A 25,813-nucleotide genomic window follows, 5' to 3' on the forward strand; every position below is an offset into this window, starting at 1 on the left:
GTCTAAAATAATAAGTATCATACCGGACAGTATTTTGCCCGCTTTTTTCTACAGCTGACCTCAATTCAAAATCGTAATGAGTTTATTACATTTTAATCTAAATTATGAAATTTAATGACACTGCTGAAGACATATGACTAAGTTAAAGGTGTTTAGAGAAAATGGCAAACATCATATCGTATCAATGTTCTATAAAATAATTAGTTCTTTTTTAGTCAACGAGATAGCTTAAATGGAAATTGCATTTAATGTATTATTTCTTTTTATTCCAAGTGTGTTACATATGTTGTTTTGGTCATCACATCACTTACCCGATGGCAACGGCTGGACAAATTCCTCTGTTGAATATAATTAATTCATTTATATATCAAGATGAAAACATTAGAAGAGAAAGTGGAAAAAAACCAAGGAAATGTTTACAGAGAAAATACGCCATACATTGACCACCTCAGTAACGATTTCGACTATCAATTAATAAAGAAATGAAATCAATGATTATACTTTAACGATACTGACATGATTTCGGTAAGAGGAAAAATGGATGGAGCAGATTTTTTGTTCTTTTTATGATTGAAATTTGATGTAGATATACATGCAAATATATATTTTTAACAAAAACAAATAAAAGGGAAAACATATTAATAATGTATTCGTCATTCTAATAGAATTTTAAAATATCCCTACGTAAACACGGAAACGTTGAAATTTAATGCATCTGAAATATATTAAACTGTGACAATAATAGATATTTGCATTGTATAAGAAATATCATATTGAACAATTAAGAATTACAACTTATCCCCATAGAATATCAGGACAGAAAACATTATTTTTACACATGAATTTAATAAAAGGTACACTTACGGCAGAAGTTACAGAAGAGAGCGCAGTTCTCTTTGGCCCATGCGTGGTAGCCTGAACTAGTACACATATTGGCCTGATACAAGTTACAATTGGGCGTTTTGTCAACACACGGAGCAGGCGCGGTCGGGGTCACACCTGTAGCCAATCACAATACATGTACTAGTAAATCTTAAAAGACATCAAAATATAAAATTTAGTTGTATGCGTTCTTCACAATATAAAATTTAGAAAATATGAAAGAAGTAGATACAAATAAATTTAATGATATGCGTTGTCTTGTAGTGCGAGTACTTTTGTTGACGTGAGCAAGCCGTTGATGCAATGTTGAATTGACGTCTGGTCGCCATCATTTCAAACTATAGTGGTGTCGTGTTGTTACTGTATTATATTAGAAGATTTAAGTAGAACTTATTTCAATGTTAAATATATACTTTTCCAAGATAAATTGTGAACCAAAATCAATTAAAAAAGTTTCAATATTTTTTTTTCTCCGAATTATTTTGTTAATTGCTTTTTTCATTGACGCTTACAGTAGCCCCATGTAGTAACTAAAATTAGTCCATGATCTAAAACAAACATTAAACAAACATTCTTATCAGTCCATGGCTGCAACTCATTAAGCAAAAATAATACCTATACAGCTGTCACTGGAACGTTATGGTATGGACACAACCAAATAGAAACTAACCGACTCCTTTACCGCTGATAGCCCCAACACCACTAAATGTCCCATACTGCTGGTTAAAATCGCAAACAGGTTCCTGACAGCACTTTCCTGGCTGCTGTTGTAAATGACATACCGGTGGCAGGTTCTTGTAAACAGGACATCTACAATAAGTGAAGATTCAATGAGTTTTATTTCTATAGTATTTTTCATTGTTTTTACAATGATGTAATCTTTTTCTACAATATGCTCTGTAGAAAAAAATCATTAATCTGAATACATTATCCTATCAATAAAAATGAATAAACATGAATGAATGAGGTTTTACTAAGTTATAATTATTGATCGACTATCGACACTTTAACGTTGATATATGGGTGTTTCCAATCTTTGCAACGTATTGCAATTCGAATAAAAAACAAAGGATCACTAATGTGTATGTAACATTACCAGATTTTTGAACGATTTACACGAGAATTACATGTAATTATCTGTCTCGTCTATCCCGCTTTTACATATATAGGAATAATGTAAACATGATAAACATTTATATATAATGTTAATCCAATGTATGAAATGACAGTAGCAGATGTATGAACTTGACCAAGTCTCAGTAAGATCAGATTTGGATAAGCCTGTTTCTCCCTTTATTGGATATCATATTTAAGTCATTCTACTTTTAAGCCTCATACACTATCAATCAGAGCAATTACAAATACACAAGTATTTTCTTTCCACCATTATTTTCGCCATTTCGTTTCTTTCGCATTTTATTTGCACAATTATAGGAAATGCCTTACCTAGTCATACATATACACATTCCTAACTTCTGGATATACAATCACAATATAGGTGAAAACGTCCAACTCTGCTTATACAAATTAAAACATGTGGCCTACCTGGATTGGCAGCTGTACATGCCGGCTCCGGCATCCGTGCACTGGCAGTCATATTGGCATCCATCCTGCCAGGTCTGTCCTTGGAAGTAGTCATGTCCCTTATAATGGCAGGTACCTGTAAGTTAAAGTATAGAAAAACTGAGACGACAGAAACTATTAAGATCCTGAGTAACTGCTAGTTTTGCTGGCAATTTAGCTTATTCATCTCAGTTTTGATTGCATAGAAACGTTATATAGTGAGAAAATTCGCTTCAAACAAAATTTCCACGATGTGCTACATCGGGGGCGGTACAGCGGGAGAAAACTGCACACAGTGTAAACCACTTTGATTTCGTATATACAATAGCGGTAGACAGCGGGAGATAACAGCACACAGTGTAAACCACTTGATATCGTATATACAACAGCGGGAGACAGCGGGAGACAACTGCACACAGTGTAAACCACTTTGATTTCGTATATACAATATTTCACATCGTTATTTTCAACATATTTGCGAATACATAAATCAGCGATCAAGAGCTCTGGCAATCATACATACATTTATATGTTTCACAAATTATCCGCGAAACACTTGAATTTGCGTTGAAGTACTTCAGCGAAATTACATCAAATTATGTACCTCGCAAAAATGAAGTGGTTTAGAGTAGAAACTATTGAAGGATTTTTGTCGATTATCAAAAGTAACCATTTCGATAAAAGGAAATGTGAAACAGCTCTGTTATATGAAAATGGTGTCTTTATCACTTTATAACTTGTTTTTGCGTACTTGAACACAATGAAATCGAATTTTAAATAATATCAAAATAAGTACTTTCTTTTTTGACACCTCGATGATTAGATAATTGTGATACACACAGTAATTGTACATTCAGCTGTATTGAAACACAAAATTATTATTACTACATGTATTTAAATATTTGACAAAAAAATCAAAATGCTCTCGCTTTGACAATGACATAAAACCCCTTAAATTACATACTGATGCCGTTGATGGCGCCCACGTTCTGTCCGTTGGTTGTCTGGTAATTGGGGTTGAAGTTACAAACTGGTTGGAGACAACATTCACCAGCCTTCTGTGTGAGTGTACACTGAGGGGGAAGGTTGTAATAGGACGGGCACCTGTTTAAATACACCATAAATATATATATATATAAATATATACTATTAATGTATATAGATATATACCATTTTTATATGAATATATACCATTAATGTACATAAATATATACTATTAATGTACATAAATATATACCATTAATGTATATAAATATATATCATTAATGTATATGAATATATACCATTAATGTATATAAATATATACCATTAATGTATATGAATATATACCATTCGGTTCGGGCCCTCTTTGCCCCCCCCCCTCCCCCAATCCATCAACAATTTTCCTATATTAAAGTTTTAGCAATATTAACGTGTTTTAATGTACATGTATTTGAAATATCTATTACATCTCTGATCCATTTGCCATTGAAACACAACTTACAACGATAACAATCCTCATTATGCATTAATTAAATATATTTATGATTTATGATTTTTACATCGTAAAAATTATCAATATTAACAAAATATTCAAAAGGAGGATAAAACATATAAAATAATATAAAGTCATAAAGTCATTTATTATAACACTCTACCGGTAACATTGCTCATAATTATTGCTAAGTTTAGTACTCTATTTGTTCTACATTTTGTTACACATGGAAAACAAATTTTAAATGATGCAGTGCATTGACCGTTTCAAATTGTCACAATTAAAACGGTAGAGAAATGGATAGAATACTGTTCTATCAAGCCTAAGGATTTTTTTTTTAATTTTGCGATGGAGACCTATATGGTTAAGCTGTACCTAAGTGTGAAATATTTACAGGATATAATGCACTTAATGTATTTTATCTTACTTATTGTAACAGCTGTATTTTCCCTTGGATGCGTCATCACAGGTACAATCGTAGGCACACCCATCTGACCAGGATTGGCCTTGTGTATACTCCTTACCGTTGTAGTAGCATTTACCATCTAAATAACAGCAAAATAATGACATCACAATCAATTCCTTCACACAAGGAAGATACCTCTGTAATATGTAAAAACGGAATACATCATGATCAAAACCATATAATATTTTTATAGAAAACTGTAAACTTTCCTTGTGTGTTAACTTAAAAAATAACATCCCGTTGACGCTTTAACGCAATTCCATAATACTCAGACTTCACGTTTAACAGCAAAATATCATTTAAGTAACACCGCACAATAATAGAGAGACAAGAATAGTTGAAATCGAGGATAGTTTACTCTCTGAAAAAATATTACTTACAATATCCATTGACTCCCTTGGCATTAAAGTCTGTAATGAATAATCAAAACAAATTAAAATTAATATAACTGACACAACAAACAAAGTGATTCGTCTACAAAACAAACATCAGTAATCAGTGAAAAGAATACATAACGAAAACGTAATATCTACAATTTGATGAGATCATCATATCACATTCAATTAAAAATATGAACACATTGGATACCTTTGGTGTAAATACTAAACCAGGAATTAAAGTGTCCCTATCTGGAATAACCCAATGTAAACAAGTGATAATACAGAATATTGTTAAATTTATGGCAAGCAATCAAAACCTTGGATACATATTACAAGTTTTAACTATCCTAGGTATCTTAGTAGATTAAATGGTCCGCACTTTTGTAACTTTAATACTTGTAGTATCAGCAATATATTTTGATACACTCCATGAATAAAAAAAAAATAAAACTGACAAAAATATATAAGAACAATATAGTATCCTATAGTTAACTTACGACAGAATCCACAAAATTTTCTGCAGTTGTCATTGGCCCATGGTCCAAATGATTGACAAACAGTCGCATCATAGTCCCTACAGTTCGGCAGATTGTCAACGCAGTCTGGGGGTATTGTCGGCTGTACAGCTGTATAATTGACAGTCATAGATATTGATTATACGTTAATCGGTTTCATAAAATGACAACAGGCACATTGCACAATCGCATACTAACCCCTTGTCCATAAGATGCATTTGACGTGGTATTATGAATATAATTCATTACCCAAATCTTGGTATTTTGATTTCGTGTCTCAAACATACTTCGGATATGATTTGGTACACTTTGTTTACATACTGCAAGGAAGAAGATGTTATATCTTTGGATAAAAAAATACTACTCACAACTTCTCATATCTTTAAATGCGTGATTAGTTTCAATTTTGTTAATTGTGTACATTGTTTAAGGGGTCTCGGGGGATAGTAAGCAGTGGTACGACGAACACCTGGGACCGAGAATGGTTGCATTGATGCCGCATTTGTAACGTAGCTTTCCATTTGCGGATAATATTTATGGGGCTTCATTAACTAATGAAATGCATTGTTATTGAAACACTAAAACATGAAATAAATATAAGTACAATTTCTGTTAATAAATCACAAAATAAAACCAAAATAACAGAATTATAATTCAAATACCAATCAAGGAACAGCACAGAAAAAAAAAAGAATACTGAAAGCCGATTAAGTAACTTCAAAGCGGTTAGTTATGACAAAATACAACGAAAGATACATTTTGGTCCTATTCTTCCTGCAAATCATACCGAATGTCTTCTCATGATGCATAATGAAAACCTATTCAGATATTTTAGTAAGAAAAGGACCAAACGCCGATCGCAAATTCACTCATCAATTTTACTTTGACTGGATAATTTACTTTCAAAAAAGTAATGTGTTGTAAGCTGATCAACCAAACTGGATGTTTAGGGAGTGACGAGGGCACCATCTTTCTCTTTCATGAAATCACTGCGAATATATTCGCGCACAAACATAAATGAATATCAAATACAAATATTGACATGGAAAAATGGCCTATAGATGAACAAGGTTGCGTGTCACACTATATAAGAGTTTGAAAGTTCGCGAAAATACCTAAAAGCCAAATTGTTAACCGTACTCCTACCGTAATTCAGATATTGCATTGCCACGGTAAACTAGTACTGTAAACCAACGTAAATTCGACTGCTGTTACTGTTCGCGTATTTCGCGGGAGATCAGAGCTCGCGAAAATAAATCACCGCTTAAAAATTACTTCAAGTACAACGGAAGTGTCTTACCTGTAAATCGTGAAATTAAACCGTTGTAAAGATGAACACTGGGCGTGATAAAAATGAAATAAATTCTGTACTAAAATACGTTGGTTTACAGTGTGCTTGTATCACAGAAATTTAAATATCAACTTCAAACAAAGCTATTGGCAAACGTGGGGTTACACAGCAGGCATTGCCTATATAGGTCTTTTCCCCCGTCACTGAGATAATACACTTACTGGCACAGTGTCCACAGGTCCTAGCACAATTTGTAATTGCCCACTGCTCGTAAACACCACTACAAGATGATTTTTGATAGTTGTCACAGTTTGCCAATCTGTCCTGACATGGATCAATGAACGGTGCAGGTCCAACTACAAGTATTTAAAAATCAGGATCAATAAACGGCACAGGTCCCACCACAAGTATTTAACAAACAGGATTAATGAACAGCACAGGTCCCACTACAAGTATTTAACAATCAGGTTCAATAAACGGTACAGGTCCCACTACAAGTATTTAACAATCAGGATAGATGAACGGCACAGGTCCCACTACAATTATTGAACAATCAGGATCAATGAACGGCACATGTCCTACTACAAGTATTTAACAATCAGGATAAATAAACGGTTTAGGTCCCACTACAAGTATTTAACAATTAGGATCAATAAACGGCATGGGTCCCAATACAAGTATTTAACAATCAGGTTCAATATACGGTACATGTCCCACTACAAGTATTTAACAATTAGGATTAATGAACGGCACATGTCCCACTACAATTATTTAACAATCATGATTAATAAACGGCACAGGTCCCACTACAAGTATTTAACAATAATGATTAATAAACAGCACAGGTCCCATTATAAGTATTTAACAATCAGGGCCAATAAACGGCACAGGCTCCACTACAAATATTTAACAATCAGGATTAATAAAGGTACAGGTCCCACTACAAGAATTTAACAATCAGGATAGATGAACGGCACATGTCCCATTACAAGTATTTAACATTCAGGATTAATAAACGGTACAGGTCCCACTACAAGTATTTAACAATCAGGATTAATAAACGGTACAGGTCACACTACAATTATTTAACAATCAGGATCAATAAACGGCACAGGTCCAATTACAAGTATTTAAAAAAATCAGGATTAATAAACGATACAGGTCCCACTACATTTATTTAACAATCAGGATCAATGAACGGCTCAGTTCCCACTACAAGTACTTTACAATTAGGATCAATAAACGGTACAGGTCGCACTACAAGCATTTAACAATCAGGATTAATAAAAGATTCAGGTCCAACTACAAGTATATAACAATCAGTATCAATGAACGGTACAGGTCCCACTACAAGTACCAAACAATCAGTATCAATGAACGGAACAGGTCCTACTACAAGTATTTAACAATCAGGATCATTAAACAGCACAGGTCCAACTACAAGTATTTAACAATCAGGATCAATGAACGGAACAGGTCCCACTACATGTATTTAACAATCAGGATCAATAAACGGCACAGGTCCCACTACAATTATTTAACAATCAGGACAATAAACGGCACAGGTCCCATTACAAGTATTTAACAATCCGGATTAATAAACGGTACAGGTCCCACTACAATTATTTAACAATCAGGATCAATGAACGGTACAGGTCCCACTACAAGTATTTAACAATCAGGATCAATAAACGGTACAGGTCCCACTACAAGTATCTAACAATCAGGATCAATAACGGCACAGGTCCCACTACAAGTATTTAACAATCAGGATCATGAACGGTACAGGTCCCACTACAAGTATTTAACAATCAGGATCAATAAACGGTACAGGTCCCACTACAAGTATTTAACAATCAGGATCAATAAACGGCACAGGTCCCACTACAAGTATTTAACAATCAGGATCAATAAACGGTACAGGTCCCACTACAAGTATTTAACAATCAGGATCAATGAACGGCACAGGTCCCACTACAAGTATTTAACAATCAGGATCAATAAACGGCACAGGTCCCACTACAAGTATTTAACAATCAGGATCAATGAACGGCACAGGTCCCACTACAAGTATTTAACAATCAGGATCAATGAACAGCACAGGTCCCACTACAAGTATTTAACAATCAGGACCATTAAACAGCACAGGTCCCACTACAAGTATTTAACAATCAGGATCAATCAACGGCACAGGTCCCACTACAAGTATTTAACAATCAGGATCAATCAACGGCACCGGTCCACCTACAAGTATTTAACAATCAGGATCAATAAACGGTACAGGTCCCACTACAAGTATTTAACAATCAGGATCAATGAACAGCACAGGTCCCACTACAAGTATTTAACAATCAGGATCAATAAACAGCACAGGTCCCACTACAAGTATTTAACAATCAGGATCAATAAACGGCACGGGTCCCAATACAAGTATTTACAATAAGGATCAATGAACGGCACAGGTTCCACTACAAGTATTTAACAATCAGGATCAATGAACGGCACAGGTCCCACTACAAGTATTTAACAATCAGGATCAATGAACGGCACAGGTCCCACTACAAGTATTTAACAATCAGGATTAATAAACGGTACAGGTCCCACTACAAGTATTTAACAATCAGGATCAATAAACGGTACAGGTCCCACTACAAGTATTTAACAATCAGGATCAATGAACGGCACAGGTCCCACTACAAGTATTTAACAATCAGGATTAATAAACGGTACAGGTCCCACCACAAGTATTTAACAATCAGGTTCAATATACGGTACAGGTCCCACTACAAGTATCTAACAATCAGGATCAATGAACGGTGCTGGTCCCACTACAAGTATTTAACAATCAGGTTCAATAAACGGTACAGGTCCCACTACAAGTATTTAACAATCAGGATAGATGAACGGCACATGTCCCATTACAAGTATTTAACATTCAGGATTAATAAACGGTACAGGTCCCACTACAAGTATTTAACAATCAGGATCAATAAACGGTACAGGTCCCACTACAAGTATTTAACAATCAGGATTAATAAACGGTACAGGTCCCACTACAAGTATTTAACAATCATGATTAAATAAACGATACAGGTCCCACTACAATTATTTAACAATCAGGATCAATGAACGGCACATGTCCCACTACAAGTATTTAACAATCAGGATTAATAAACGGTACAGGTCGCACTACAAGTATTTAACGATCATGATTAATAAACGGCACAGGACCCATTACAAGTATTTAACAATCAGGATCAATAAACGGTACAGGTCCCACTACAAGTATCTAACAATCAGGATCAATGAACGGTGCTGGTCCCACTACAAGTATCTAACAATCAGGATCGATAAACGGCACAGGTCCCACTACAAGTATTTAACAATCAGGTTCAATATACGGTACAGGTCCCACTACAAGTACTTAACAATCAGGATCAATAAACGGTACAGGTCCCACTACAAGTATTTAACAATCAGGATCAATAAACGGCACAGGTCCCACTACAAGTATTTAACAATCAGGATCAATAAACGGTACAGGTCCCACTACAAGTATTTAACAATCAGGATCAATAAACGGTACAGGTCCCACTACAAGTATTTAACAATCAGGATCAATGAACAGTACAGGTCCCACTACAAGTATTTAACAATCAGGATTAATAAACGGTACAGGTCCCACTACAAGTATTTAACAATCAGGATCAATAAACGGCACAGGTCCCACTACAAGTATTTAACAATCAGGATCAATAAACGGTACAGGTCCCACTACAAGTATTTAACAATCAGGATCAATAAACGGCACAGGTCCCACTACAAGTATTTAACAATCAGGATCAATAAACGGTACAGGTCCCACTACAAGTATTTAACAATCAGGATCAATGAACGGTACAGGTCCCACTACAAGTATCTAACAATCAGGATCAATAAACGGTACAGGTCCCACTACAAGTATTTAACAATCAGGATCAATAAACGGTACAGGTCCCACTACAAGTATTTAACAATCAGGATCAATAAACGGTACAGGTCCCACTACAAGTATTTAACAATCAGGATCAATGAACGGTGCAGGTCCCACTACAAGTATTTAACAATCAGGATCGATAAACGGCACAGGTCCCACTACAAGTATTTAACAATCAGGTTCAAGTATTTAACAATCAGGATTAATAAACGGTACAGGTCCCACTACAAGTATTTAACAATCAGGATCAATAAACGGTACAGGTCCCACTACAAGTATTTAACAATCAGGATCAATGAACGGTGCAGGTCCCACTACAAGTATTTAACAATCAGGATCAATAAACGGTACAGGTCCCACTACAAGTATTTAACAATCAGGATCAATGAACGGCACAGGTCCCACTACAAGTATTTAACAATCAGGATCAATAAACGGTAACAGGTCCCACTACAAGTATTTAACAATCAGGATCAATAAACGGTACAGGTCCCACTACAAGTATTTAACAATCAGCGATCAACAACGGTACAGGTCCCACTACAAGTATTTAACAATCAGGATCAATAACGGTACAGGTCCCACTACAAGTATTTAACAATCAGGATCAATGAACGGCACAGGTCCCACTACAAGTATTTAACAATCAGGATCAATAAACGGCACAGGTCCCACTACAAGTATTTAACAATCAGGATTAATAAACGGTACAGGTCCCACTACAAGTATTTAACAATCAGGATCAATATACGGTACAGGTCCCAGTACAAGTATTTAACAATCAGGTTCAATATACAGTACAGGTCCCACTACAAGTATCTAACAATCAGGATCAATAAACGGTGCTGGTCCCACTACAAGTATTTAACAATCAGGATCAATAAACGGCACAGGTCCCACTACAAGTATTTAACAATCAGGATCAATAAACGGCACAGGTCCCACTACAAGTATTTAACAATCAGGATCAATAAACGGCACAGGTCCCACTACAAGTATTTAACAATCAGGATCAATAAACGGCACAGGTCCCACTACAAGTATTTAACAATCAGGATCAATAAACGGCACAGGTCCCACTACAAGTATTAACAATCAGGATCAATGAACGGTGCAGGTCCCACTACAAGTATTTAACAATCAGGATCGATAAACGGCACAGGTCCCACTACAAGTATTTAACAATCAGGATCAATAAACGGCACAGGTCCCATTACAAGTATTTAACAATCAGGATCAATAAACGGTACAGGTCCCACTACAAGTATTTAACAATCAGGATCAATGAACGGTACAGGTCCCACTACAAGTATTTAACAATCAGGATCAATAAACGGTACAGGTCCACTACAAGTATTTAACAATCAGGATCAATGAACGGTACAGGTCCCACTACAAGTATTTAACAATCAGGATCAATAAACGGTACAGGTCCCACTACAAGTATTTAACAATCAGGATCAATAAACGGTACAGGTCCCACTACAAGTATTTAACAATCAGGATCAATAAACGGTACAGGTCCCACTACAAGTATTTAACAATCAGGATTAATAAACGGTACAGGTCCCACTACAAGTATTTAACAATCAGGATTAATAAACGGTACAGGTCCCACTACAAGTATTTAACAATCAGGATCAATAAACGGTACAGGTCCCACTACAAGTATTTAACAATCAGGATCAATAAACGGCACAGGTCCCACTACAAGTATTTAACAATCAGGATCAATAAACGGTACAGGTCCCACTACAAGTATTTAACAATCAGGATCAATGAACGGTGCAGGTCCCACTACAAGTATTTAACAATCAGGATCAATAAACGGTACAGGTCCCACTACAAGTATTTAACAATCAGGATTAATAAACGGCACAGGTCCCACTACAAGTATTTAACAATCAGGATCAATAAACGGACTGGTCCCACTACAAGTATTTAACAATCAGGATCAATAAACGGCACAGGTCCCAACACAAGTATTTAACAATCAGGATCAATAAACGGTACAGGTCCCACTACAAGTATTTAACAATCAGGATCAATAAACGGCACTGGTCCCACTACAAGTATTTAACAATCAGGATCAATAAACGGTACAGGTCCCACTACAAGTATTTAACAATCAGGTTCAATAAACGGTACAGGTCCCACTACAAGTATTTAACAATCAGGATCAATGAACGGTGCAGGTCCCACTACAAGTATTTAACAATCAGGTTCAATAAACGGTACAGGTCCCACTACAAGTATTTAACAATCAGGATAGATGAACGGCACATGTCCCATTACAAGTATTTAACATTCAGGATTAATAAACGGTACAGGTCCCACTACAAGTATTTAACAATCAGGATCAATAAACGGTACAGGTCCCACTACAAGTATTTAACAATCAGGATTAATAAACGGTACAGGTCCCACTACAAGTATTTAACAATCATGATTAAATAAACGATACAGGTCCCACTACAATTATTTAACAATCAGGATCAATGAACGGTACAGGTCCCACTACAAGTATTTAACAATCAGGATTAAATAAACGATACAGGTCCCACTACAAGTATTTAACAATCAGGATCAATAAACGGCACAGGTCCCACTACAAGTATTTAACAATCAGGATCAATGAACGGTACAGGTCCCACTACAAGTATTTAACAATCAGGATCAATGAACGGCACAGGTCCCACTACAAGTATTTAACAATCAGGATCAATAAACGGCACAGGTCCCACTACAAGTATTTAACAATCAGGATCAATGAACGGCACAGGTCCCACTACAAGTATTTAACAATCAGGATTAATAAACGGTACAGGTCCCACTACAAGTATTTAACAATCAGGATCAATAAACGGCACAGGTCCCACTAAAAGTATTTAACAATCAGGATCAATATATGGTTCAGGTCCCACTACAAGTATCTAACAATCAGGATCAATGAACGGTGCTGGTCCCACTACAAGTATTTAACAATCAGGATCGATAAACGGCACAGGTCCCACTACAAGTATTTAACAATCAGGATCAATATACGGTACAGGTCCCACTACAAGTATTTAACAATCAGGATCAATGAACAGCACAGGTCCCACTACAAGTATTTAACAATCAGGATCAATGAACAGCACAGGTCCCACTACAAGTATTTAACAATCAGGATTAATAAACGGTACAGGTCCCACTACAAGTATTTAACAATCAGGATCAATAAACGGCACAGGTCCCACTACAAGTATTTAACAATCAGGATCAATAAACGGCACAGGTCCCACTACAAGTATTTAACAATCAGGATCAATGAACGGTGCTGGTCCCACTACAAGTATCTAACAATCAGGATCGATAAACGGCACAGGTCCCACTACAAGTATCTAACAATCAGGATCAATGAACGGTGCTGGTCCCACTACAAGTATCTAACAATCAGGATCGATAAACGGCACAGGTCCCACTACAAGTATTTAACAATCAGGATCAATGAACGGTACAGGTCCCACTACAAGTATTTAACAATCAGGATCAATAAAACGGTACAGGTCCCACTACCAGTATTTAACAATCAGGATCAATAAACGGTACGGGTCCCAATACAAGTACTTAACAATCAGGATCAATGAACGGTGCAGGTCCCACTACAAGTATTTAACAATCAGGATCAATGAACGATACAGGTCCCACTACAAGTATTTAACAATCAGGATTAATAAACGGTACAGGTCCCACTACAAGTATTTAACAATCAGGATTAATAAACGGTACAGGTCCCACTACCAGTATTTAACAATCAGGTTCAATAAACGGCACGGGTCCCAATACAAGTATTTAACAATCAGGATCAATAAACGGTACAGGTCCTACTAGAGATATTTAACAATCAGGATCAATGAACGGTACAGGTCCCACTACAAGTATTTAACGATCAGGATCAATGAACGGTACAGGTCCCACTACAAGTATTTAACAATCAGGATTAATAAACGGCACAGGTCCTACTAGAGATATTTAACAATCAGGGTCAATAAACGGTGCCGGTTCCACTACAAGTATTTAACAATCAGGTTCAATAAACGGCACGGGTCCCAACACAAGTATTTAACAATCAGGATCAATAAACGGTACAGGTCCTACTAGAGATATTTAACAATCAGGATTAATACATACATTTAGCAAACAAGATTAAATTCAATATAAATAAAACTTCGCCGGTCGCCATATCGCCGGTTTAAAAATGCATTGAAGAATTGATTGTTTGTGTTGTTAATGGTGTGAAAAATGTTATTTTGTAAATATAATTTAAATGGCGTGCACTAGCGTGTCATGTTGAACAACACATAAATATCGATCTCTAAGATAACAGTTCGACTGACAATTTCTTTAGTGTTCCGGAATAATAAACCTTTGCTTTTTTCAACGTTATACGATTTTTGTTTTAGTCGGTCAATTGATGGAATCGGGGAACAACTGGCTTCAATTTGGCGGAAAATGCTGTCAGTTTCAGAGAGTACATAGAATACAGTTCCATAATAATTTAATTTTTTTTATTCCATTTATACAATATTTCTTAAATACTGTATTTTCTGATAGATACATTTTAAATTTCTTTTACAATCATTAAATTGAAGATACAATATGCCTAATCGGATACACATTCACACTACTTGCGGAAGTCAGTATTCCGGTGTGGTTATTCTTGCGCAGCAACCTCTAAGTTTACGCATTTGTAAACGATTTGCCGTTGGTAATATTATATATCAAAGAGAAAATGGAAATGTAAATAAAATCGGGTATCACTTACCAGTTGGAACAAATGTTTGTGGTGATGGCGGAATAACTGGAAAATGTTTATGAACGATTATGTTCTCTTAAATGCAGCATAATACCACAAAATAATACAATAATACAACTTAATTATACAACGAATTTTGATATATTACTTAGGATTTGGCATACATAAATGATATGTTTGGCAACAATTTGCGTTACACCTTTAAAACTGTAAGCGAAAAATTGTCCTCTATTTCTTATTTTAGGTCATCATGGCAACAAAATATTTTTTATTGGAAATAAGCCCGTTATATTGTAAATTACCTGCATATCATTTCAACCATAATCACAGAAAATGAATCCTGCATTCACATAAGTGGATAACATACGCCCACAACATAACTGTAAAATAGCATTGTATTTGACAATTTGATTCCAGTATCCCCTTTACCTTCGTTGCTAGTAGGGTGTATAAATATACACATTTCAAAGAACAGGACACGTTTAATATAATACAGATTACCAAGGCTGTATTGAATCAACAGTTTGAAGTGGTTACAATACAATGTACATGTTTCCATGTTTTATTACTTGTGTTCATCTCTACTATGAGTGTAGAGGTCAGGGATTTCATTAACTTTTAGTAACGATATTCTTACCTTGACATGTCTGTGCAGCAAACGCTCCCTGAATTTGTTGGAGTTTACTGAAATCATCAACTGTCATGACGTGTGTGCTGTCCGGATCACTGGCGATGTCATTGAGTTCTGACTTACTAATACCACGACCAACACCCACCGAGAACACATTGATGCCGAGCTTCTTAGAGGCAGCAGCTTCATTGACGGTCGCTGGGTGGTTGTTTGAACGACCATCGGTAATGACGATTTCGATATTCGGGACGCCGGGACGATCGCCGTTGGACGCCGTAAACATTTTGGAATAAACTTCCTTGAGAGCGTCACCCGTGTTGGTACCGCCGGATTTGTATGGTATGTGGTCGATAGCAGCCATCAGAGCCGTCTTGTTGGTGTACTTGTCAAGGTTAAACATAACATAAGGCCTTGAACTGAAGGTAGTTAAACCTACACGGATTTTATTACTGCCTATATCAAAATTCTTTACCATGCCTTTGACGAACTCAAGCATTTTATCGAAATTGGCTTTCCCCACACTTCCGGATGAGTCGAGATTGAAAATGATATCAGCTTTGGATCCGGCATGACAATCTGTGGACACAACACCGACTTGATAAGGAGAGATTAATAAGAATTCCACTACCTTCACATAAACCCAAGTATAATAACGAATCGACTGGTGTCTTTTGGATAGATATATCTTCTAACCATGTTGCTTGAAATAATCGTTTAACTAATTGACTGATAGAAAAGCAGGACACCATCTTGTATTCTTTGAACAAATACAATGAAATCCACATTTATTGAAATAATCCTTATCTAACAGAACTTACTTGCTGCTGTGTTATTCAATGGCTGAGATGCTGCAACAGAAATACGGATAGTATGGGTTCGTATTCATATTCAGACAAGCTACCTTATGTTACAATTAATTCAAGCAAAGTATATTATCTGCGTTTTATCATTACACACATTTAATAACAGTATGATTAGCATATATATGTTTTACATCTTATAATAATATTTTTAAATCAAGATGATTATAAAAAAATATGGGAAAGATATCGCAGAATTCCATACCTTCGCACGCCTTGCTTGACAGCGATGCCTTCATAGTTGACAAAGCGTCGAAGTTGTCTGCTCTAAACACATACTGGCTGTCTGGGTTGCTAGCGATTGCCTTCAACTCGGCGTCATTGATGCCGTGACCAACACCAATGGCCAACATTTTGATGCCGTCCTTTCTTGCGAGGTCAGACTGTGCCGCGGTCAGTTGTCTGTTGTTGGAGTTTCCGTCAGTCACCACAATGGCGATTTTCGGCACGTTTGGACGGTGACCTGAACACAAGTATACACAAATATATTGTATCACCGGACTAGATTATACTTCATGTCTGAATTTAATTCACTTTAATTAATCATTGATGTCACTATTTTTCAATTTCCTGGGGTTATGAACGTAATTTTGTTTGCAAACTTTTGTGAGAATCCGCTACGTCGATACCTCCATTGTAACGTCAGGATAACGTCAGATTTTCGCGCCATTCTCGGAATTTCTCTTCATAGAGGTATCAAGAAAAAAGAATAGGCCAATCAGAAAATCAGATTTAGTATTAAAACAAAGAAGAAATAATTGGAATTCCGTACTTTTGAACAAATGCTACATGTATATTTGTTTTATCATTTTTTAAAAATATGAAATTCGTGGAAATAAATTAGTTTATAGAAATATCAAACAATAATAACGAAACATTTACAGTCATGTCAATCCTGTCTTATATCTAGCTCGACCTACCTGCTGCAGTGGTAAAGCTGGTGTTATGAAGGTATTGTATGGCTTCCCCGGTATGGGTTGAACCACTATGGTAAGAGATTTTGTTGACGGCCGCAATAAGATCTGCTTTTTGCGTATGCTGATTAAGTGTGAATTCTGTCTTATGTGATGTCTGGAAGGTATCCACACCTATTTGGACATCATGTGGCCCTATCTTAAAACTATTTGACACATTCGTGACAAAATTCAGCATTTTGTTGAAGTTGGCTCTTCCCACACTACCAGACGAATCCAACAAGAACACGATGTCAGCTTGGGCGCCACACACTAAAATAACGAAGATAATTGTGGGAGGGAGACAAATTCACGTTACAGGCCATGTATATCTTAATGAGTCTGTATTTTTAAATATGGTTTTCCCCATGTGTTTGCCTTTAATATACAATAATTCAAATAAGTGGTTTTCTAATTATGTTTACCGTTTAATCTATTCCGAATTTGCTTAATACAGAGTTATCTTCACTTGCGGGTAGGTATTCATAGTGACGTCAAATGTTTGCGAGCGTAACGTCGTACTTTTCGGTGAAAACGACGTGAATTGCGCTCACAAAATAATGACGTAATTATCGATACCTACCCGCAAGAGAGCTACCTTTGTCATATGCAAAGACTGAATTCTACTTCAATAACTGATATTCTCCATACGTTTGCCTTTAATTTACACTACGTCCAATATTGTAAACCTGATATCATAAACATAATAAGATGATCATTCTTATATTTTCGTCTTGGACATAATAGAATAACTTTTTCCATCCATGATCTCAATCAAAAAAGAAGGAAGATAACAGAATAAGGAAATGTGATCGTGAACTTACCTGCCTGTGTTTGTGTTGCTGGGGTAGAAGTTGCTTTCACTGAAAAAAAACCCAAAGACATAGGCATGAATAAAAAAAAAGATTTGTATAGATATCTTAATTTTAAATAGCCACCAGTTCTCCCCTTCCAATTCATAACGGAGTCATTTTGGTGACAAACACCGACCCTTAGAAGTTTGTTTGCGTATAATCGGTGTAATCGAGATACTGGTAAATATTATAAAACTAGAATGTTATGCTTGCTTAGTAAATTTGTCCGTTGTCAATGCTAAAATCTACTGCATCAAGCTTAGAATAATGTTGAGGTGGCGAGAACGTTAATTTTATATCTATATGATAATTTAGAAACTTACAGGATGTCCAAAATCTAGATAAATGATATTCACCTTCGCATGCCTTTTGGGCTAGTGTTCCCTTGATCTGTTTCAATGCATCAAAGTTATTGACGACAAAAACGTGCTGGTTATCGGGATCTGTTGCCATGGCATTAAGCTCCGACGTCTTAGGTCCTGAGCCGACGCCGACGGAGAAGACTGTGATCCCGTCGTTCCTGAGTCGGGCGGCCTCAGTGGCAGTGGCACCAGCACTGTTAGACATACCGTCAGTTATGACAATGGCAATTTGGGCGGCATTAGGGCGTTTACCATTAGCAGTGGTGAAACTGGTTTCTCTGGCGTACTTCAACGCGTCGGCGGTGTTCGTTCCTCCGGCTACGTAGGTTATATGGGATATAGCATTGACTATAGACTGTTTGTCATGGTATTTATTCAAGTGGAACTCAAGTTTCGGCTTGTTGCTGAATGTAACGACAGCAATCTCTGTCTCATTCGGGCCAATGGTAAATCCAGATACCATATTCTCTACGAATGTTAACATTTTTTGGTAATTCGCAGATCCGACACTACCTGACGAATCCAGGATAAAGACAATATCAGCTGGTACAACGCCACAACCTGGAAATAAACAATATAGGATATACAATAATATGCTGAAAATTATACAGATGTTTCCCAACACAAAGGACGCCATAAGACCAGTGAAACATTATAGGTATTTTCATTGTATAATCGTATAGATCTAATGAATGCTAAAGAAGAACAAATGAAGCATTGCCGTCCATCTTTAAAAACTAAATACTCATTAAAGAGGTGATACCGACCCGGTGAAGGTGTGGTTGGGATGGGCGTGGTTCGTGCTGTTGTGGTGGTTGTTGGGGGCGGGGTTGTGGGACACGCGTGGGTGTTGCACGTGCCAGTCTGTCGATGCGGACCTGTACACTGTTTCCCGCCATTTGCTGGGGGAGGGTCGGAACAGGTTCTCTCTTGGTAATGGGTTCCTCCTCCACATGACTTAGTGCAAGGGCTCCAGAATCCCCATTTAGTCCAGCCACCATCAACTGGAAAGTAATTATATGATTTTAATTTACATGTCTGAGTTTAATAACGTTCATTGAAAAATCACTGAAAATGTATATGGACAACCAATTTGACTAAGCCTTCTGTCGACGTTTCTTTAATTCTGTAATTCATTTTGCCACCTTTAAACAGTTTCAAAGGAAGGAACCCCGTTTTAGTTGATCAAACAGAAAAAACCCAACAAAAACCAAAAAAAAAAAAAACAACCAAAAAACATAAAGAACTTGGGACCGTGAAAAGAAAGTAATTGGTAATATGTTTATCTAACGTTTCGTAAGGTTTTCCATTTCGAGGTCCGTTCTACGTGATGAGCTATCAACACCTACGATGCCATATGTTGTGTCTCTGGGTAAGGCCTTCTATTTTTAATGACCTTTGATCCCCAGACATTCCCATAAGTCTTTATCTACTTCCTGTCTGACACAACAAGTCCAAAATGTACAAGAATGACAAACATTTTTATTTGCATTCTTTCCTCGTTTTTACTTAATAAAGTACGACAAATATTATTCAACCTGTTTTCATTCCACTTGTCTTTCATCTTAAGCCATTAAATGATGTATAATATTCCTTTAAAAGTGATTCGCAAATACTTAAAAGACCCTTATTCAAACATGTTGCATAATATTTCATAATTCAATTTTGCTTGTTAGGAAAATTTTCATTGGCTTAAAAATTTACTTCATCAGCCTATAGAGGAAAAAATGGTGTCGCCGTTTGTAACGCTGCTTCTGAATGGCTGAGATGACGGCGTAGTGATTTCATAGACAAAATAGTTCAAAAATAAATTTTGAATATTGAAGAGATCATCTTCAGTAAATTGAATTATAATGATTAATTTGAATACATTTTTTATGTTATGGAGATATAACACGAAAATCTGAATGTACTCTCATCATAAACCCCTTCGCGGTTTATAGAGAACACTCAGATTTTTGTGTTTTATCTCCATAACATAAAAAATATTCAAGTTAATCCTTAAATAAATAACATTGATGAAGGTTGAATGGACAATTATATACTAATCTAACTCGACATTATCCACATAATAGATAACTGGCGGGATCGTTTAAAGTTACTTGGAACTCTTTGAAATGGCCTATACATATTTTTATTCTGTTATATACAACGCAAATATGCAATGTTTAAAATTAAAGGTGTCTCTTTTATTACTACTAATGCTTATTACAGTGATGATTTTTTGGCGAAAGAGAAAGGAAAACCAACCGAAAATAACAACAACAAAAAAAAAAAAAAAAAAAACCCGGTGTAAAAAGGCATGCAATATGTGTGATATACATGTATTATGTAGAGACAGCTTTGGCTGACAAATGATGTGGTAATTAACTGATAATCAAGATGGCTAATTTGATCTAAGGATTTTCAAACGTACGATAAATGGATCATCAGAAAAAATAATTATTTACAAAACTATTTTTCTTGATGGTAAATTCGTCAAATATATTTCTAATTATCGACTTTGTTAATAAAGTTGCAAACTACTTTTTACATAAATGTTCAGCTCCAACTCCCTTAAACTAAAATATTGAATTTAACTCACTTTCACACGCGGTCTTCTTCAGTTCAGCCTGTAAGGTAGTGAGGGCATCGAAGTTAGAGACGGTGAAGACATGATTAGCGTCTGAGGCGATGTGACTTAGCTCACCATGATCGATTCCACTTCCGATTCCAATAGCAAATGTTTTAATGTTGGTGCCGTGAAGTTTATTGGCGGCGGCGGTAGTTTGGGCTTTGTTGTTGGATTGACCATCAGTCATCACAATCAGAATATTGGCCACGTGGTCTCTGTCTCCAGCCGCGTGAGTGAAGCTATTCTGTGTGACGTAGGTCAAGGCCGAACTCGTCATGGTACTTCCAGATTGGTATGGAATAGCATTGATGGCACTAACTAATGGCGCCTTGCTAGAATACTTGTTTAAGTTAAACTGATTGTGGGTACTGGTGGAGAATGTTGTTACGCCAACCTGGACATTCTGTGGTCCGATATCAAACGAATTAGCAAATTTGGCAACAAAGGCCTTTTGTTTCTGGAAATTGGATGAACCTACACTACCAGAGGCGTCAAGCAAAAACACAATATCTGCCGGCACAGTTCCACAACCTGTAGGACGAAGACAAATTATGTCATTAGTAGAAGAAACGCTGCATGGAAAAGATATAAAAGGATGACAGAAAGACAATAACAGTAATGTATATTGAAATACTTTCGTATAAAGAGAGGACATAATCAATTTTCATGATTTTTTATCCAATTTCTTTATGGGATTTCTCATCAAGAAGTTACGAAGAAGTTTAGCCACGTTTCACAGAGGGAAGAGGATATCTATACAACTATCATGTCGATCGTCAAACTTTCCTTAAGCCAACGTAAATGATATCTAATTTATCGTTAATAACTGTCACTAATTGGTAATTTAATTTATTAGGAGAAACAATTCTCCAAATATTTCCACAAGTTTTAACAAAGCCGTAAAGATGCTCCACCGTCGACAGAGCATAAACGATACCCATCATTTGAACAATAACTGATGTTTTCTCGCGTATATATGTGTCTAATCAACACAAGAATACATACAAACTTATGCTGTTTTTGGTACATGCACAATCAGTACCTCATTCCATATAGGACATAGTGCCATGGAAGCTTTTTGGGACTCTTGGAGCATCTTTAATACACGCAAATAAAATTCTGGTGTAGCACTTTAATTGTGAAATATATCAATATGATTGTCATTGGCCATGTTGCATGGATTCCTTCCAAAATGGATAAGCTGTTTTTCAGCCATTTTCTTTCCTGATAGGATGTTTCAGAATGATTATGAGAAATATTGATAGCAAACATTAATTGTGAAAATTATAGCTCTTGTTAGTTCCAGCGACACAACTACAGCAAAAAGAACCAACATATGAAATTACAGAATTATCTTTTAAACAGTTCTCTCTGAGAAAAAGCAATAGCAATTTTCTAACTGGCAAAATCCATGATGGTAGGCTGTCAGACATTTTGTTTTCCGATTGGTACAAAAAGGAAACTGCCAAAAATATGCACCCTGCGAAACAACCTGCACATGAAATTTTAGAAATGTAACCTCAGTTATATATACAGACGACAGTCGTGATTTAAAAAGACAACCTTCAGATGAAGGTCAACAAATAAATCTAGGTCACATTCAAGTACGCCATTTTCTGTGAACAATAATCCTGGAAACGCAATAACACCGGCGCTGTCAATATCGCTATCAATATAAAACAAATAACAACCAAACATAATTCATTAAAAGCACCTGTCTATACATCGCGTATTTCCTTAGTAGTGTAATATGACTGAAGGCAAGGCCTTAAAAGGCGCAGCCAGATGTTTTTATATGAATCATGCACAGATTAGGAAGAGCGAAGCTCTACTTGTTTATTCTATTTCATGTAGAAGACAAAATTTAGAAATAAAAGGACGCATTTTAAACTGTCCCTTGCTCGTAGAGTACTGCTACTTTTGTCTAGAACTGCTCAAATCGCTCTGACAATAGTGTGTTTACCTTATTAGGTGAATTGGCTCGTCTAAAAAATCATTTTATCACCTCCTCAGTGGTTATGCAGTTCATTTGTTAAACGTGCGTGACGTTGGCTCGGGTATAGATACAGCGAACACATTTTACCTGCTGAATCGTATTGATCAACGATTTATAATTACAACGGTATAGATTAAAATACTAAACAATGACGTGGAATTTGTCAATATTTTATGTTATATGTTTCATAAGAAATGTAGAACAATACATTTATGCCATATTTTGCTTCTTGGTTATGTAAAAGAATTAGCCTGAGTGAATTGTCCCTTTAAAGTGTTATTATTATCATTTAAAAAATAGTAAAAAAAATGTTTAATTACTCCTGTTATGCATTTGGATTAGAGTTAAATATATATTTACTGGGGAGAGCAGTACCGGAGCAACGCACAACCTCCCCATATGTATGACAAAATGGCGGCCGCAAACTGAAGCTGTCAGTGTGTAGGATTTAATTTTGAAGATTGTGTTTTTTCTTATACATGTTTTTTCGTGTATCTGTTACCTTAGAAGTGCTTCGCACATCGTGCCCTTCACCCTTATTATGATAAAACATATTTAATCACGTTCATTTGGAACCAATTGACACAAAGTGTAATAAAATGTAAATTTACATAATAATAAAAAAAATGCAGAAAAAGTAATACAGGTCTTAGCACGTCATTCGTCCTAATTTACAGTTGTGTGATGATAATATCTGATTTTTTTTTTAATTTTCTCCGGTGTCCGATTTATTGAAATCAATTCGTAAATCATATACATGCATGTCGAAATGATAATTTCCAGCATCGATGACATACATTTTTGTGTCACGACTGGAAATGATAGATACTATTTTGGACACTAAATTATAGATAAATGAATATCAAAATATCAAAACAAGGATACTAAATGATTGAACACTTGCCTGGATTAGCAGTTGTGGCAGCACCATAGGCCATATACGTGCCCAGTGCACACCACAACACTGCGACTGCTTGCAACATGTTGACGGTCCGAATCCGCCGCAAAAAATAAGCCCTTCCTGCTAAATGCACCTATAAGACAATGCCGTTTATCGACAAAGTTTATCACGTGACCATTTTCTGCAGATAAGTTTGATCTTTGACATGCATAGGTTGTGGTTTATGCATAATCTCGCGCAAAGAGAAAATGAATACACCGCCTGCTTATTTCGCCTACAGACAGACAGATTGACATGCCATTCTTTGATCATAATGTGGTACAAAAATGATGGTGGATATGCTCTTTCTGGTCCATTTCAAATATATAATATGCACATGTTACTCTGTAATATAAATAATAGTTATGAGAATTGAATATAGTATGAAATTAATTATTAACGATCACCCAAACTAAATGACAAATATTATCATCCGGTAAGTACAACCGGTGAAAAGTGTATGTATGGCGTTCTGATGACACATTTAATGTTGTATGAACATCGATATTCTAGCTATTTTTTTTTTACACCTTTCTATACTATATGTATTGCTTTGCCATTTGTGTGATGAAAGTGACAGGGTACACATCATATTAGTCATCGATAAAACGTCACACCTATGATTTCCACTGGTAGTGTAATAATATCATTAGGTGTAGGTTGACAATGGAGACAGAGTAAAACTGTAGATAAAATGTTCGCTAATATAGACTCACGAGACTATCTACGACACTAAAAAGATAAGACCATACAAAGGTGTCTCGTTTTATTAGGACGTTTTTTCTGGTATTCCATTGCAAAAATATTAAGTGCATTGTTTAAACATAATACGTTTAGCGCATGCCTACTGTAAAAAGGCACGTAAAATGCAGTAATATTATATGCGTTATGAGGTTTTACCAGAAGTTTAAAAAAAAAACACATCATATAATGTGACTTTTAAGAAACACAAATATCGCAAATCCAAGATATAATTGCGCCTGTTGATTGTTGCGACTTAGACAACAGATAAAACGTAATATCAGTTCATCTTTGTTAGAAAAGTTTTTGCTGCCGATCTATTGTTTTAGATTTAACAAATGTTCCGGACATATGATCTATATTTATCTTATCACTACCGTATATGTCCTAGTCTTGTCGCTTTTGTACGTCCTACATTATAACACTTAGTTCATTTTTTGTGCCGATTCTGAGAAAAAAATGCTTGTCAAACCGATGAGCCGAAAGAATTGAATTGTTTTGTAACTATTTAGCCACA

At 35.9% G+C, this 25,813-nt stretch overlaps 1 protein-coding gene across 1 annotated transcript in view; it reads right to left on the reverse strand.

Moving 5' to 3' along the window:
* Positions 1-24,656, reverse strand: part of LOC138315627 (uncharacterized) — a 36,683-nt gene extending 12,027 nt beyond the window's left edge. The window contains exons 1-19 of the mRNA XM_069256786.1: positions 24,520-24,656; positions 21,590-22,150; positions 19,773-20,009; positions 19,000-19,566; positions 18,614-18,652; positions 17,757-18,062; positions 17,042-17,299; positions 16,795-16,824; positions 15,983-16,552; positions 15,355-15,390; positions 6,793-6,927; positions 5,263-5,391; positions 4,766-4,795; positions 4,347-4,464; positions 3,410-3,549; positions 2,428-2,542; positions 1,553-1,692; positions 865-999; positions 312-338 (exon numbers count right to left, since the gene is read on the reverse strand). Coding sequence (XP_069112887.1) covers positions 312-338; positions 865-999; positions 1,553-1,692; positions 2,428-2,542; positions 3,410-3,549; positions 4,347-4,464; positions 4,766-4,795; positions 5,263-5,391; positions 6,793-6,927; positions 15,355-15,390; positions 15,983-16,552; positions 16,795-16,824; positions 17,042-17,299; positions 17,757-18,062; positions 18,614-18,652; positions 19,000-19,566; positions 19,773-20,009; positions 21,590-22,150; positions 24,520-24,598 — 3,652 coding nt within the window. The 5' untranslated portion in view covers positions 24,599-24,656. The remainder of the gene's footprint in view (positions 1-311; positions 339-864; positions 1,000-1,552; positions 1,693-2,427; positions 2,543-3,409; positions 3,550-4,346; positions 4,465-4,765; positions 4,796-5,262; positions 5,392-6,792; positions 6,928-15,354; positions 15,391-15,982; positions 16,553-16,794; positions 16,825-17,041; positions 17,300-17,756; positions 18,063-18,613; positions 18,653-18,999; positions 19,567-19,772; positions 20,010-21,589; positions 22,151-24,519) is intronic.
* Positions 24,657-25,813: the final 1,157 nt, after the last annotated feature.

The sequence above is a fragment of the Argopecten irradians genome, chromosome 2 (assembly GCF_041381155.1).
Source record: "Argopecten irradians isolate NY chromosome 2, Ai_NY, whole genome shotgun sequence".
NCBI classification, from domain to species: domain Eukaryota; kingdom Metazoa; phylum Mollusca; class Bivalvia; order Pectinida; family Pectinidae; genus Argopecten; species Argopecten irradians.